This window comes from Mytilus californianus, unplaced genomic scaffold (assembly GCF_021869535.1).
Source record: "Mytilus californianus isolate M0D057914Y unplaced genomic scaffold, xbMytCali1.0.p SCAF_2, whole genome shotgun sequence".
Lineage (NCBI taxonomy): Eukaryota > Metazoa > Mollusca > Bivalvia > Mytilida > Mytilidae > Mytilus > Mytilus californianus.
In genome coordinates this window covers 112049014-112065623 of record NW_026262668.1, presented here as the reverse complement: position 1 = coordinate 112065623, position 16610 = coordinate 112049014, and the positions used below count along the sequence as shown (strand labels likewise).

The 16610-nt window shown below is 32.9% G+C and overlaps 1 protein-coding gene across 1 annotated transcript; it reads right to left on the bottom strand.

The window, feature by feature from the left end:
- Positions 1–628: 628 nt before the first annotated feature.
- On the bottom strand, positions 629–13215 carry LOC127728582 (uncharacterized). The gene is made up of 5 exons (XM_052236099.1): positions 13177–13215; positions 10855–10952; positions 7476–7554; positions 5505–5642; positions 629–2924 (listed from the first exon to the last, which is right to left on the bottom strand). The coding sequence occupies exons 2-5, from the start codon at positions 10950–10952 to the stop codon at positions 1098–1100; spliced, it is 2142 nt and encodes a 713-aa protein (XP_052092059.1). The 5' UTR covers positions 13177–13215; the 3' UTR covers positions 629–1097.
- Positions 13216–16610: the final 3395 nt, after the last annotated feature.

The following is a 16610-nucleotide window of genomic DNA, read 5'->3' as shown; positions in this document are numbered from 1 at the left end:
AAATTTGTATAACAATTCTTTGGAAGTAATTAATTTTTATCAAAGTTTCATGATTTTAGAAAAAAACAGCAGTTTTTGCTGTATACTTTTCTAATTTAAAAAAAATTCATCTGTGACTTTTTCATAAAAATTGGTACAAATAATCTTCATGCATAATCAAACCTAATGTCATTTTAAAAAAGAGGGGTCCATGAACTCGTTTTCAAGTTAACTTAGTCTGAATGATAAAAATCACTCCCGCTATGTCACAGTTTGACTATGCTGTATGTGTTTTTTCTTATTGTTGTGTTAGCTGTTAGGTGACCTGTGGTTGTTGTCTGCTCTATGGTCGGGTTGTTGTCTCTTTGACACATTCTCCATTTCCATTCTCAATTTTACTCCCATATCATAACATAACTCTGGTGGATAGTTGTCTCATTGGCAATCATACCACATCTATATATTTTGATATCAGTAGTTCTAGCATTTTTTCAAATTACATATATCTTTGTTGAGGCTAACCTAAGTTATTATTTAAAGTGAGTCAATTTTAGGAAATTTGGCCATACAGATGTACAAACATTAGTAAAACTCAATGCTACTTGCACTTTTGAATTGAGGTCATACAACTGTAACAGAACAGTCAAAATTCAGATCAGCTCAGATTTTATAATTATGTTATAATGTTACATTAAAATTTGTTCTGCAATCACAGCTTTTAATCGGCCAGTAAATTTTAAGTGATTTAGAATTATCAATTGTATAAAGTAATTTTAGTGTTTTTAAGTATTATATTGATATTTTAAAAGTTCAAAATCCCTATATAAACTGTTTTTTTTTTATTCTTACTTTACACTGCTAACTGCCACAATCATTTGTGAAATATTAATATAAAATAAAACAAAAACTAAAAGAATTTCCACTTGGTCCTCCATTATTGTATCATAAACTAAGGTGGTGTCTCATTTTGTTGAACGATTGAAGCAATTGTTTTGCAGCATTTCTAACAGTTCATTTATGTTTCATTACTATGTCCAATAAGATGGTGTTTAATTTTGTTTGACAATTGGGGTTTTTCTTCCATATAACAGTTCATATTTGTTTCACTACTAAATCAACTAAGATGGCGTCTCATGTTGTTTGACAATTGAAACAATTGCCTCAGGGTATTCATTCCCAACCAACAGTCCATATTTTGCTACCACTGAAGCTGCCTTACACTGCAAGGGTAATAAATTCAAATCATACAAGTCATGCTTTCCCACTCGAAGCAAATCCAAAACTGTTTCTCCTCTCTTGTTTTGTGAATCAAGATGGCTGCCATGCTTCACCAACAGTCTAATCATATCTCTATCTTCATTATTCATTTCTGATCTATTAATAAAATGCATAAACGAATGAAGAGCTGTATTCCCTTCATTAGAAGTGCTATTTATATCTATATTATACTGAAACAACAATTGTATGATGTCAGTATTATCTGAACTGTTCAACACGCTACATTCATCACTGAAACCATACTCTTGAAGCTCCAAGGCTTTATGGATCATAGAATTACCATTTTCATCTCTAAAATTACAGTTGACTAACTTCTTCATGAACTGGTAAAAAACTATTTTGTGTTCAATGTTTTGATCATGTAGACAACTCATTATATAATGCATAGATGCAAAGCAACATGCAAAGATAATATTATCTGTGAAAGGATAGTACAAATCATTAAATTGGGTGTTTGACAAGAGGGTTTGGTATGACTGCTCACAAACCAACATTTTATCTTCAAATGATGGTATCCACTGGGAATTTTTTAGTAGTGTCAGCATGTTTGCAATACTAGTTCCACAGTTGTCATATTTATCAACACATATCCTTTCCTTAGCTGCATTACAGTATGCTTTCTGTAATTCAATATGGAGACCCATTGCCATTTTATAATGGCCCTCTGAAACACATTGGTTTGTAAGATTTAATAATCCATCAAAATATTGTTCTGTATATAAAGGTAGAATCCTTTCATATATCAAAACAGCTTGTGTCATCATTGGAATGGAGCTTGGATTATTAGCTAAATTGTTGAAATCATCAAGGCAGGTCATCTCATTCCTATTATTATAGACTGGTCTTGGATTCTTAACATTTTCTTTTGGCACTTTGTGAGCAGGATCTCCATATCTCAGCTCCATGGCTGCTTTCAAGAAACTTAATGATTCTTCAAACTTAAACTCCAATGCACATGTTGCACCATATACATCAAGTGCATTACATAAGATGTTGTTGGGAATTCCAGACCGTTCAATAAAATAACTGAATATATCAAACTGATCAAACAATGCACAGAAGATCAATGGATGTTCATCTTGTCCAATGTATATGTTGGACGGATCCCCAACTATCTCAATAACTTCTTCATCTTTGAATTTAATCTTTCTATTATCACTGAATGGTCCCCATTCAAGTTTTTGACCTTTACCAGCAACAGTGGTACAATTTATGTCTGCACCATCTAACACTAACATTTTTGTTACTTCAAATGCTCTAGCTTCTAAACATCTGTAGGCATAATTCAGTGGTTTGTAACCCATGGAATCGATTAGATTAGAATCTGCACCAAATGCAAGTAAATATGGAATAATATCCACATGTCCATTTAAAATGGCTGAGTGTAAAGATGGATGCTTGATACCTTCACAATAATTAACATCCCAGTTACAATCATCTATAAGATATGTAACAAGTTCAAGGTCACCTTCTGTACATGCCAAGGTCAGTAAGGAGTTTTCTTCAAATGTTAATTTCATCAGTTTATCTCTGTGGTCATCCTGACATTTTTGGAACCATCCTTTAAAACAAACCAGTGCATCCTTCAACTTATACTTTTTAATGAATATGTTTTTAATAACATTTTTCAGTGAAATGTATGCTTCCTCAGATGGATTTCCACTGGCCTAGAAAAAAGACAACTTCCAATTAAATTTTGTCACATCTGAATTATTTTCAAATATAGATCTATAAATAAATTTCATTTAAGGTAATTGCCTAAGAGAAGAAACAGCAGTGACTTGCATGTTTTCAAAGAGTGTGACAATTTAAGGCAATATTCAAATATTGAAATTTGATCTTAATCAAAGTAGTGGAACAAAGTGGTTTTGTAAATCACAAAAGAAAATTATCTTCCATAAACATCGTTTTTTATATAGATTAGACCGTTGGTTTTCCTGTTTGAATGGTTTTACACTAGTAATTTTTGGTGCCCTTTATAGCTTGCTGTTCCGTGTGAGCCAAGGCTCTGTGTTGAAGGCTGTATTTTGACCTATAATAGTTTCTTTTACAAATTGTGACTTGGATGGAGAGTTGTCTCATTGGCACTCATACCACATCTACTTATATCTATTTATTAACATTGGTAACAGCAAATTAGAATATCCTTGTAAATATATTAATACTGTATTCGTTACTTTTACAGTGTACTTATTTTCACAATTTATGATAAAAACAAGACCAATACCAGGTCTGGACCTGCATTGCTACATACAAATTGATTGAGGTTACATGTTTACTGAAGAATAACCAATCATTCCCTTTCTTTGAAGGCAAAATTTTTTTTCCTTGTACAATGAGTGTTGTAAAATTTCAAACTATCAGCAAAAATTGATTTGGCTGCACTGCAGATGTAAAAGTTGCTACAAGCTGGAGCCATAAATAAAATTTTTTAATTCCATAAAAAGGCAGGAAAAGTTCTACGAAATTTTTCTTGTACAAAGAGTGTTGAAAAATTTCAAACTGTCAGCTAACAGGAAGCGACTGCACTGCAAATGTTAAAATTGCTTACAGCTCCGACACATCATTATCAAGCTGGAAACTTCTTATAAAATCATTCCCTTCCATAGAAGCCAAAAAAAAATTGAAAGAAATTTTTCCTTGTACCATCAGCATTGTAAAATTTCAAACCATCAGCAAAAAGGGAGTGGCTACACGGTAGAAGAAAAATTTTATTACCAGCTACAACTCAACATTATAAAGTTGGAGACAAAAGACAAAATCATCCCCTTTCATGGAGGCCAAGAAAAGTTCTTTCAAAGTTTTTCTTGTACAATGAGTGTTGTAAAATTTCAAACTTTGGCAAACAGGAAGTGGCTGCACAGCAGATGTAAAAATTGCTTACTTGCTACAACATCAGAAGAAATATTCTCCAGAAAATGTTACTATATCAAGCCTTGTGACGCAATTACAGTACTAGTTTGACTGTGACGTCTTAAAGTGAGATTTGACAAATTTTGAGCAAAAGCACTTTGGCTACATTTAAATAGAGCATATGCTGTGCCCAAAATCTTTAGTATCAATGAATAGATAAAAACAAAATACAGTTGCTGTTTATATATCTTTTTGGTTGTGCTCTATATTATTTCTAAGTAGGTACCAGTCAAATTGTCAAGATTTTGCAAGATTTTGCAGAATGTTGCCATTTTACTGATTTTACTGTCATTTCATGGATGTATAACTCATAAAAGAGGTAAAGTAGATCTTATCTTGTTACATTTAGCTGTTGCAGCTTCTACCTTTTGTTTATTTTGTTGTCCTCAAGAAAATAACCCAAAACACAAAAATCCTAAATAACTTCTATAATTGACACTGTTGACTTTGTCATGTTCACTTGCTTGTAGATTTTGGTTTGCTAATTATTTTGCCTAGAAAGTTTCTCTCTATTTATTATAGTTTAAAGACAATTGCAAAAAGACCAAAAATGGGTAAAAAATCTACTTTAAGGGAAGTAACTCCAAAACATTTTGGAAGGTACAACTCAACATTCTATCTATTACAGTTTTTGAGATGACAATGACGCATGCTCCATTTTATAGCCATGGCCGCCATGTTAGTTAGTCAGAAGCAACGAAAACCACAAATTATAAGAGACACCCTAAGGGAGATTTAGCCTTATTAGCCTTATTAAATAGGAGAAAATTTGAACAAAATTAAAATGACAGACACCATACGATGACAATTCTCACAATGTGACCATGTGTGCTAAAGACATTTAATATTTATAGGCAGTCTTAAAAATACCTGGTACCGGTTACCAGCTTGCATGTTAAAATCTTTTTTTTACAAAGTTGATGGTTATGTTTACAACAGATTCAGGTCATACACCATAATTATCAAAGATCATTAATGTATCTTTTCAACAAGATTTGGTAGCTTTTCGAGATATTATATTTTAAGTAATGGAAGGTATATTATTCTAGCCTGGTACATCATCAACTAATCAAAGTTCCATCTTCATAGCCACTTGGAATTATCAACCTATATAGATAAATATTTTCATTTATATTTCATATGTAAAACTGTTTGATAATTCTTTTTCAAACCTTATGTCTAACCTGCCCTTTGGACCACATGAGGTAAAGTTCTGAAATTGTAAAATTTTACCACAAAGTTCTGTAAAATTACTTTAAACTACCTCGGTCAATATGAACAAATTCTTTAACAGAATTTTATCTACATTCTACAATAGCCAATCACAACCATACCATTCCAGCTTTAGTGTTCAATCTGAAGATTCCACCAGCAACAGTAAAGATATCATTGTCGTTTAAAGTAACAAGACCACCAACAGCCTCAAAATTCACTGCCAGTTGATGGGAAGGTGACAATGGAATGATAGAAATCTGGAAAAAAACAAAGAGTTGACACTTAATCCAAGAATTCAAATATCAAAAAATATTCAACAAGTGACCAAACAACACATTAATTCAAGATGGACGTAACAAATGAGATAATTATCAGTGTTGTTTGGTCAAGAGATGAATATTTTTTTACTATTTTAGTTATATTCTTTTTATTACACTGACAATTTTTTATTGACTTATTTAATGGAAATAAAGTAGAAAATGACAGGAACTACTATATAACTTTTTCTAAACTTTCTCCATTGTGTTGATGTAATGTCACAGGTGAAATTATTGGTTTTTATTTCACTAGGAAATCATAATAATTCATTGCAACTAATGTAATAAACTATAACTTAAATGTCAATTACTTAAATGTCACTTCTGCTGCAATATCGTTTTTTTTCTATAACAAACTCTCAAGCTGAAATTAAATCTGATACCGATTAAACAAGTAAAACTGTGAGCTACTGCTCACTGATGATACCCCCGCCGAAATATTTCGGTAAACAGGAAGTTGTTGAGTGATGAATCTGAAAACGCATCACATGGTGTAACTTACTTATATTAACCCTGAAACCAAATTACAGAAATCCTTGTCAAGTAGTTCCTGAGAAAAATGTGACGAAAATATTCATGGGACGGACTGATGGACTGACGGACGGATGGACTGACGGACTGACGGAAGGACAGACAGAGATAAAACAGTATCCCCCCCCCTTTTTAAAGCGGGGGTATAATAAAATCCACTGAGTGCACATTTTCATGTACAAGTATATGCTATGAAATCATATGCAAAATATTTTCAATCTATCGTTCATTAATTCTCCAATATACAATAACTAAAATAAATGGGGAATGTGTCCATAGGACACAGAATTATGCCCCCGCTTGCATATCATATACATTTATAAAGGGACATAACTGAAGAACGGTAAAAGTGATGTACCCAAATTTGTACTTGATCTGAGTTTTGTGGTAATAAGTATTGTATATAAGTTTAATAACATTTGGTTGAGGCAAACTTAAGTTAGAGAATGGAAACTAAAAAATCAGCAATTTTTCCATTTGTAAAGGGACATAACTCTAGAAGAGTAAAAGTGACCACACCAAAATTCAAACTTGATCTGTATTTTGTGGTAATAAGCATTTTGTATAAGTTTCATAACATTTGGTCCAGGTAAATTTAAGTTGGAGAATGGAAATAAATTTAGCAATTTTTTCATTTGTAAACGGGCATAACTCTGGAACTGTTAAAGTGACGCCACCAAAATTCAAACTTGATCTGTGTTTTGTGGTAATTAGCATTGTGTATAAGTTTCAGAACATTTGGTAGAGGCAAATTAAAGTTAGAGAACGGAAACTAACTTTGGAATGTACGTATGTACGTACCAACATACGGACAGACGTACAGACGGACAAGTGTAATACTTAATGCCCCCTTGGCAACGGCAGGGGCATAAAAAAAATTGTCATGAATGAACACTAGGGCATGAAACTTAGGTCAAGGCCATATGATTTACTTCAGACAAGACACAAACTAAATATTGCTGACCCATCATGTATAGTTACTAAGAAACAGATCTTATCATAAAATATAACCTGACCACTGAGCACCAAAATCAGGTTTAGATCGAGGGATAACTGGTTTTATAAGGTCTGATCATTAACATCATCCATATATATATAATTTATTTCTTGGATTGATCCTAAATATAGGATAACTAATGAGTGTCTTTTAAAGACAAAACAACAACATTACTGATATAACCACAAAAGTTGCTGTCAAAAAAATAACAATGGACAGTCTGATTATTCACAATAGTTACTCACATGATCTTTTTCGTCTACGCATATTCTGGCCAATTCATTCTGAACAGCATGTTCTATCTTTATATAACAATCATTACATCTGTAAATATTCATAAACTGTTGACACCGAGATATGTCTCGCTTTTTGTAATTTTGATGGTATAATGCAAATGTTGAAATTAAAATGGCAATTTTTAAACATGTAAACTATGCAAATCATTCAAAGACAATGAACCATGACTGAAGGTGCATGGCTAAATAACCTCCATGGAAATGTGAAATGCTAATGCTTATAAAACTGCATACCAAATAAGTGGTTCCCTTTAAACTAACTTAACACAATCTTTAACTTGTAAACTATGTAAAAGTTTCAAAGTCAATGAACCATGATGAGGGGGTGGGGCCATGTAATCTCCCTGGAAATGAGACTTACAACTGCATACCAAATATCATTGACATTTATTAGTCTTTTATCTTAAACTAATCTAATCACAAACTTTAACATGTACACAATGCAAAACATATAAAGTCAATGAACCATGACGGAGGGAGGGAGCCAAATGATCTCCATAGAAACTAGATTAACCAATGCTAATACATCTGCATACCAAATATCATTGACTTACCACTAATAGTTCCCCCTAAAATGACCTAATCACAAACTAATACATGTAAACTAAGCAAAAGTTTCACAGTCAATAAACCATGACTGAGGGGGCATGGCAAAATAATCTCCATGGAAATGAGATATGTCAATGTTTATACAACTGCATACCAAATATCATTGACCTACCACTATAAATGGTTCCCCTTAAAATGACGTAATCACAAACTAATACATGTAAACTAGGCAAAAGTTTTAAAGTCAATAGACCTTGACTGAGGGGGAAGGCCCAAATAATTTCCATGGAAATAAGATGTGCCAATGCTAATACAACTGCATACCAAATATCATTGATCTACCACTAGTAGTTCCCCATAAACTTGACCTTATCACAAAATAATACATGGTTGACACTGCCTACACCGTAAACAGCACGCCCAAGTCATGTGTTTTTTACTTCTTTGATGTAAGTCAAAAAGCTTGATATCTAAACTAAACATAACTTTCATGTTGTATAGAGTATTAGACTTGTACAGTGTTAGATGTATTTCCAATACCAGTTTACGCTGTAGAGACATGTACATTGTTAGATGTTACATGTATTTCCCTTACGAGTGCATGTCATAGAGACTTAAACAGTGTAAGATGTATTTCCCTTACCAGTTCATGTTGTACAGAATTAAACAGTGTTAAATATTTTCCCTCACCAGTTGAAGTAAAGGCTTGAACATTGCTAGTATTCCCCTTTCAAGTTTAAGCTGTAGACTTGTATAGTGTAGGATGTATTTCCCTTACCATTGCATGCTGTAGAGACTTGTACAGTGTTAGTTATATTTCCCTCACCAGTTCAGGTTGTATCTACTTGTACAGTGTAAGGTGTATGCCCCTTTATAGTTCATGCTGTAAAGACTTGTACAGTGTTAGATGTATTTTTCTTCCAGCTTGTGTTGCAGAGACTTGTACAGTGTAAGATGTATTTCCCCTATCAGTTTTTGTTGCAGAGACTTGTATGTTGTTAGATGTATTTCCCTTACCAGTTTATGTTGTATCAACTTGTACAGTGTAAGATGTATTTCCCTTCATAGTTCATGCTGTAAAGACTTGTACAGTGTTAGATATATTTCTCTTATCAGTTTGCGTTTTATCAGCTTGTTCATTGTAAGATGTATTTCCCTTCATAGTTCATGCTGTAAAGACTTGTACAGTGTTAGATGTATTTCTCTTATCAGTTTGCGTTGTATCAACTTGTTCATTGTTAGATGTATTACCCTTACCAGTTCATGTTGTATCAACTTGTACAGTATAAGATGTGTTTCCTTCATAACTTATGCTGTAAAGACTTTTACAGTGTTAGATGAATTTTTCTTCCAGCTTGTGTTGCAGAGACTTGTACAGTGTAAGATGTATTTCCCCTATCAGTTCATGCTGTAGAGACTTGTATGGTGCAGCTTGTATTTCTCTTAACAGTTGTAGGTAGAACTTTTTTTTAACTAAGGATCCTACATTGTTACACATTTTGTCCCATTTTTAACAGTTTTTAATAAATTATAGCAAGAACCCTCAGTTTATGGTTTCTCATAATTAACTTTCCTACCATACTCCTATTTCAGTTTAGTCACAGTTGTCAAGGACATTTTAAACTAGTATCTTAATACACCTTATGCTGGGTCACACACATACAAGGATGGAAAGGAATCATTAATTTTAAACATTGCAGTGATATTTTCTGAGTTTCATATAATATGGTGGTCCAATTTTGTGCAAATTTATAGTTTATATAATTTGAAATGACCTTTTAAGTTGATGATTGTTAACTAAGGAAGGATGAATAACAAAATTTTAACATTGTTCTGAATATCTTATTTTAGAATTTAGATCCATGAATAGAATTTTATCTGTGGCCTTGATAAAGAAAACTTAATACAAAATAATCTTGAAATATCATTTCAATAAGCATGATAAGACAGTGCAATGATCAAATTTGTGAAGAACCATTCTTATTACAGGAAAATAAGAAACTGGTATGAAAATATATTAACAGAACAGTAAAAGTACATTTCCTTTTTTATACTTTTATTGCAAGCACTATGAAATTTCTAACTTTTACTTAATAGTAACATTTTTTAAATTGCTTATTCCTTTGTGACTTAAAAACTTGCATGTCAGCCTTGTCAGGGCCTCTTAAGACTTAACGATAAGGTTTTTTTTCTCATTATTGTAGGCTGTACGTTGATCTAAGTTATTTGGTCTCTGGTGGATAGTTGTCTCATTGGCAATCATACCACATCTCATTATTTGTATATAGATAAAGGCAACAGTAGTATACCGTTGTTTCAATAGTCATAAATCGATTAAGCGAAAACAAATCCGGGTCACAGGGAACCACAACAACTATAAGAGGAAAACAACGGAACAACAGAAACACTGAACTGCAACAAAAACAAACATACATAGAAACAGACTATTTGATAACCACTGCCATATTCCTGACTTGGTACAGGACATTTAAAGAAAAATTTTTGGGTTGAACCAGGTTTTATGGCTAGCCAAATCTCCCGCTTATATGGCAATGTTAAAAATACCGCTAAAATGACAACATTACGTGACAGGAATACAGTACAAATAAACGCAAAAACACTAAGGACAAAGAAACCCATAAATAAAAAATATAATAGTACATTACAACATGTAAACCACAGAAAAACAATGGACACCTCCCATGAGTCCACGACAGCACACCAGGACACTAGAACACTTCTCTAACTCAAAATAAATACTCTAGTAAAAATAACAAACCCTCCAACTGAATACTCTTTCTGATTATGGAACAATGGTTGTCGTCTTACATCTACTCCATTTTCTACTACAGTCACCAGACCAATCACCTGATCCATCTGAAAATAGGCAAAAACAATATGGCTTATCTGATTCCAATCTCTTAATAAATTTTATAAACTTTAATTTACTTAAGGCTTTCAGTAGCCCTTCAATGATCTGAAGATGGTTTAGTTTTGTGCAGCATGGCCTATATATATATTTACAAGAATACAAAAATAATTGAAAATGAATTTGGAGTGCATAAATTTTTTAAATTGTGAAATCTAAAACTATGTACATGGGCTTATAATAAATTAAATGAATTTGTGGAGAATAGCTGGTGTAAACTGTTGTGGCAGTTACTGTCAATGACTATATGAATTTGTAATAAATTCCATTGAGTTATGGTTTAAGGATAAAATGAAAATTTATATGTATCCTGTTTGGTTGAAATGTGTCTGACAGTGAAACTATGATTTTTACGGGTTCTACTGTCTGATGGTATGAGAATATTCAATAGCAGACATTTTGTTGTGCATATATTTACAATGGAACATTTAATTGAAAAGTTAGAGGAGACATATGTTAACGTTTCGCTGTAGTTGAATCCTACTTCAAACAAGAGGCTCTCAAGAGCCTGAATCGCTCACCTGTATTTCAGAGGAGAAGATTTTTAAATGTTAGCAAACTTGATGAACAAATTGTGTAAAATTGTCTTTAAAGGGCAATAACTCCTTAAGGGGTCAATTGACAATTTTGGTCTGATTAACTTTTTTGTAGCTCTTACTTTGCTGAACTTATTGCTGCTTACAGTTTATATATATCTATAATAATATTCAAAATAATAACAAAAAACTGCAAAATTTTGTTAAAACTACCAATTCAGTAGCAGCAACCCAACAATGGGTTGTTCGATTCGTCTGATAATTTCAGGGCCGATAGATCTTGACCAATTAAACAATTTTACCCCATGTCACATTTGCTCTAGTTTTTGAGATATAAGCCAAAAACTGCATTTGACCCTTATGTTCTATTTTTAGCCATGGCAGCCATGTTTGTCGATGGATACAAACTTCGGATACAATTTATAAACAAGATACCCTAAGGAACATTTATTTAAAGTTTGGAGGTAATTGGCCTAGTAGTTTCAGAGGAGAAGATTTTTAAATGTTAGCAAACTTGATGAACAAATTGTGTAAAATTGTCCTTAAAGGGCAATAACTCCTTAAGGGGTCAATTGACAATTATGGTCATGTTAACTTTTTTGTAGATCTTACTTTGCTGAACATTATTGCTGCTTACAGTTTATATATATCTATAATAATATTCAAAATAATAACAAAAAACTGCAAAGTTTTGTTAAAACTACCAATTCGGTGGCAGCAACCCAACAATGGGTTGTTCGATTCGTCTGAAAATTTCAGAACTGATAGATCTTGACCAATTGAACAATTTTACCCTGCGTCAGATTTGCTCTAAAAGCTTTAGTTTTTGAGATATAAGCCAAAAACTGCATTTGACCCCTATGTTCTATTTTTAGCCATGGCGGCCATGTTTGCCGATGGATCAAAATTTCGGATACAATTTATAAACTAGATACCCTAAGGAACATTTAGTTAAAGTTTGAAGGTATTTGGCCTAGTAGTTTCAGAGAAGAAGATTTTTGAAATAGTTTACGACGACGGACGCCAAGTGATGGCATAAGCTCACATGGGGCCCTTCGGGCCCCCGGTGAGCTAAAAAGGCTGCTGCGTAGCATCTGTATCTGTATCGAGATAAATTCTGCCAATGTAGGCACACCTCCAATACACCTTATCGCTATTTGTCCGCCATTACTGGACATTACACAAGTTCCCGTAAAATTTTGACGTCATAATAGAAAATGTCTGATGCCACAATGGAAAAGTGATTGTTGTATGACGTCAAAAGGTCGAGCGGGATAGATTCTCGGGTCAAGCGGGAATAGCGATAGGGTGTATGGAGTTGAATATATATAGTATCCTTCACCACACAATATAATAATACGCAATGAATGTCTAATCAGATTATGAATACATAGTAATATATCAATAAAAATGACTTCTGTACCACCACCGTTATGTACAATTAATATATGATTTGACAATAAAAAGATAAAAAAAAAATTATTTTAATCTGTATGCACCCATATTATAACCAAAATTTATTATTGGTTGATAACCGTCTATTTGATTCGATTACAACTGATGATACCTGTGGAGATTCCCACCCTGATCATCAGCATAATGTCATAGTTTACTTTAAAACATCAAAAACAAGTACATGAAGATTAGCAAGAACGGACGCATCAAGGTATGGAGAAAGAAACCAACAGCAGGATATATATCTACTGGCAGATTCCTCCGTTATTCGGAGCACCCTTCGAGAGCTGTGAAGGTACAGTGGAATCCGTGTACACTCCGTAATGGAATTATTGAAGAGGTGTCATTTACGTTTTTAAAATAATATTTACAAGGAAATCCCCACCCGACACCAAGGGAGTGCTAGTACACAAGGAGATGGGTAACACTAAAAAAAAATGGAAAAAATACAAGAACGTGCCGCTTGAGGTTCATCTATCCGGTTAGTAGTGACTGTTCAAAACTCTTTTGTTAAAATCTGGTTTACCTTCTTTAAAAATAAGACCTCTACAAATGATGGCCATAGAAACATTTAAAATATTACACAAAGAGTCACCTGTGTATCTCCATGGTATTATTAGTCCCCTACCGACGAAGTCGAAGGGGACTTTAGGTTTGCACTCCGTCCGTCTGTCTGTCCTTCTGTCAGTCCGGCAAATCAGTTTTCCACACTTTTTATCTTCATGCTCGAAGATATTGATTTGATATTTGGTATATTGTTTTATCATGACAAGTTACAGATCAAGTTCGAATTTTGTTCCGGTCTGATAATTTTGTGCAGAGTTATGGTCCTTGGACTTGGAAAATTCACTCAAATATTCAGTTTTCCGCACTTTTTTTCGTCATGCTTGAAGATATTGATTTGATAATTGGTATATAGTTTCATCATGACAAATTACAGACCAAGTTTGAATTTTGTTTCGGTTTGATGATTTTTTGCAGGATTATGGTCCTTGGACTTAGAAAATTCACTTAAATTATCAGTTATCCGCACTTTTTTCGTCATGCTTGAAGATATTGACTTGATATTTGTTATATAGTTTACACCATGACAAGTTATAGATCAAGTTAGCATTTTGTTCCAGTACAATTAATTTTTAACCGGTAGGGGACTATGTATTGCCATGCAATACTCTCAGAATGCTTGTTAATTTTAAAAATGCAACTTACTCTTTTAGCCTAAAGCGGCAACAAACTGTTGAAGTACCACAAGTGAGAACAACACAATTTGGTCTTCATTCATGCGCAGTCGAACCTGAACCAGTTTAAAGATATGATCAACAACTGGAATGGCAACTCATGGAGATGTGGCTCCTGCAGATCTTAATGTTTTGATTTTTATGTTGAGTTTTCCATGCAGATTGTAGAACTAGTTTTGCTTTATTTATTTCGTCTGCTTTGCATGTGCTTATAATCTAGTTTAGTGCTTTGCTTGTTTGTGCTAAGCTTTTATATATGCTTATGCAATAAAGCTGTATTACTTTGTATGTCTAATGTGTATGTTTTATATGTCTTAATATTGTATGTGTTGTTATTGTTATTAATGTCGACAAAAATGCTCTACAGTGCTTATGTTTGTAATGTTTCATGTAAACCCGACTTAAAATAAAATTTTCTATTCTATTCTATTCTTTTCTATGAGACAACTATCCACAAAGTTCAAATGAAGTGGATGTAAGCAATTCTAGGCAACCGTACGGCCTTTAACAAATGAGAATAAAAGAACAGAGTTCCGATGCCCCCCGCGTTGCATATATTTTATCTGTTCTGTCCAAGGACAGCATTTTTTTGTTCTTTCAAACTTTTTAAAATTATCTTAATTTTAATAAAGAGTTGAAAACTTGAGAGCAATTTCCGATATATTTAATATTTCCAAGAGAAAGTCATTAAAAATATTTGATCGTCACTTATTTTCGAAATTGTCCGAGACATTGCTGTTATATACCTTTGATAAGAATTTGATAAAAATCTAGCAAAAGTCTAGTCCATTTTTGGTAATATCCTTTTGGCGTGGCTCGGTACGTATACATCCCGCCATTGTTTTATTTTACTATGGTCAGTTTTTATATTCCTGTCTTTCATTTTTGCTTATGTGCTTTGTCTATATGCCATTTTTTTTGTTTTTCTTTGTTGACAAATTTGTTTTTATAGTGATTGAGATTATAACACAGTGTTGACTGCTTTACCCCTATTATTGACATTTTTACCTATTATGTCTGTTTATATTGTTCACATATTATTGTCAATATATTGGAATTTTATGCGACTGTCATACAAGACTTAAATTTCAATTAAAATGGCTTAACTCGATCAAAAAGACATATAAACAAAAACAAGTTAACATATACTGAACGAATAAAGTTGATCTATGGCACAATATAAATACAATATTAAGAGAAAAAAAAAGGTGTAAAACAATGTTAAAAAGACAACTCTAACCTAGGACGAAATGGCGTTAAATAAAATAACGTACACAGGTAAATTTAAATATAAAAATTTTGTTGTTAGGGGTACAAATTTTTTACAAAATGAATAAATTTTCACAGTACGAGTACAGAAGTGAAAATTTATAGTCATACTAAATAGATACCTGTATTTTGGCATTGCACAAGGTCATGTTTTTCTCTTACTATTAATGACGTCTTTACACTTAATCCATTGGATCCTGGATGTGTACTGATTGATAAGTTAGTTTTAGGCACATGATTTTTCTATTAGTTATTATTAGCTTTGAACTAGCTTCAGTAACTGCGAGTATTCTCAGATCTGGTCTTCGTGTCTTTTGTGTTTTTGTTAGGGTTTTTATGTGCTTTGTATCGATCTGATGAGTCCTTTTCAAATAATATTTATAGTTTGTTCTTATGTTGTATTGTTACACAATGTTCCAGCTGAGGGACAGGGTTTGGCGCCAGCAAACATGTTTAACCCCGTCACATTCTGTATCTACCTATCCCAAGTCAGTAGCCTGTAATTCAGTAGTTGTCGTTTGTTGCTGAATATCTTTTTTTTCTTCTTTTTTTTGTTTTGTACATAAATAAGGCCAGTTGTTTTCTCGTTTGAATTGTTTTACATTAGTCATTTCGGGGCATTTCATAGCTTACTATGCGATGTTGGTTATGTTCGTTGTTAACGGCCGTTCGGTGACTATAGTTGTTTACTTCCATGTCATTTGGTATCTGGTGGAGAGTTGTCTCATTGACAATCACACCACATCTTCTTATTTTTTATGTTCTATACTTTTATTTTCGAAATTGTATAATAAAGAAAGGCCTTGAAAATGATACATGCGTTACCGCTAACATGCTAAAAAAATACGATCAGTATAGGTAGGCAAATAATTAATTTTTTAACTGAAGTTTTTGACTGGTTTAAACAAAGGAAATTTGAAATACTAAAGATGATTAATGTAAACCAAATAAGATACTCGAGGTTATTACAACTGTGTTATAGTAATCTCAGTTGTATCTCTGAAGCTTTGTACATATAAATCCAGAAGTCGCCACAGGTTAAACATGCATATCCAAATACTCTCATTCATCAGAAACTATAGAACAATAATAGAAAGAGAAGATTTGC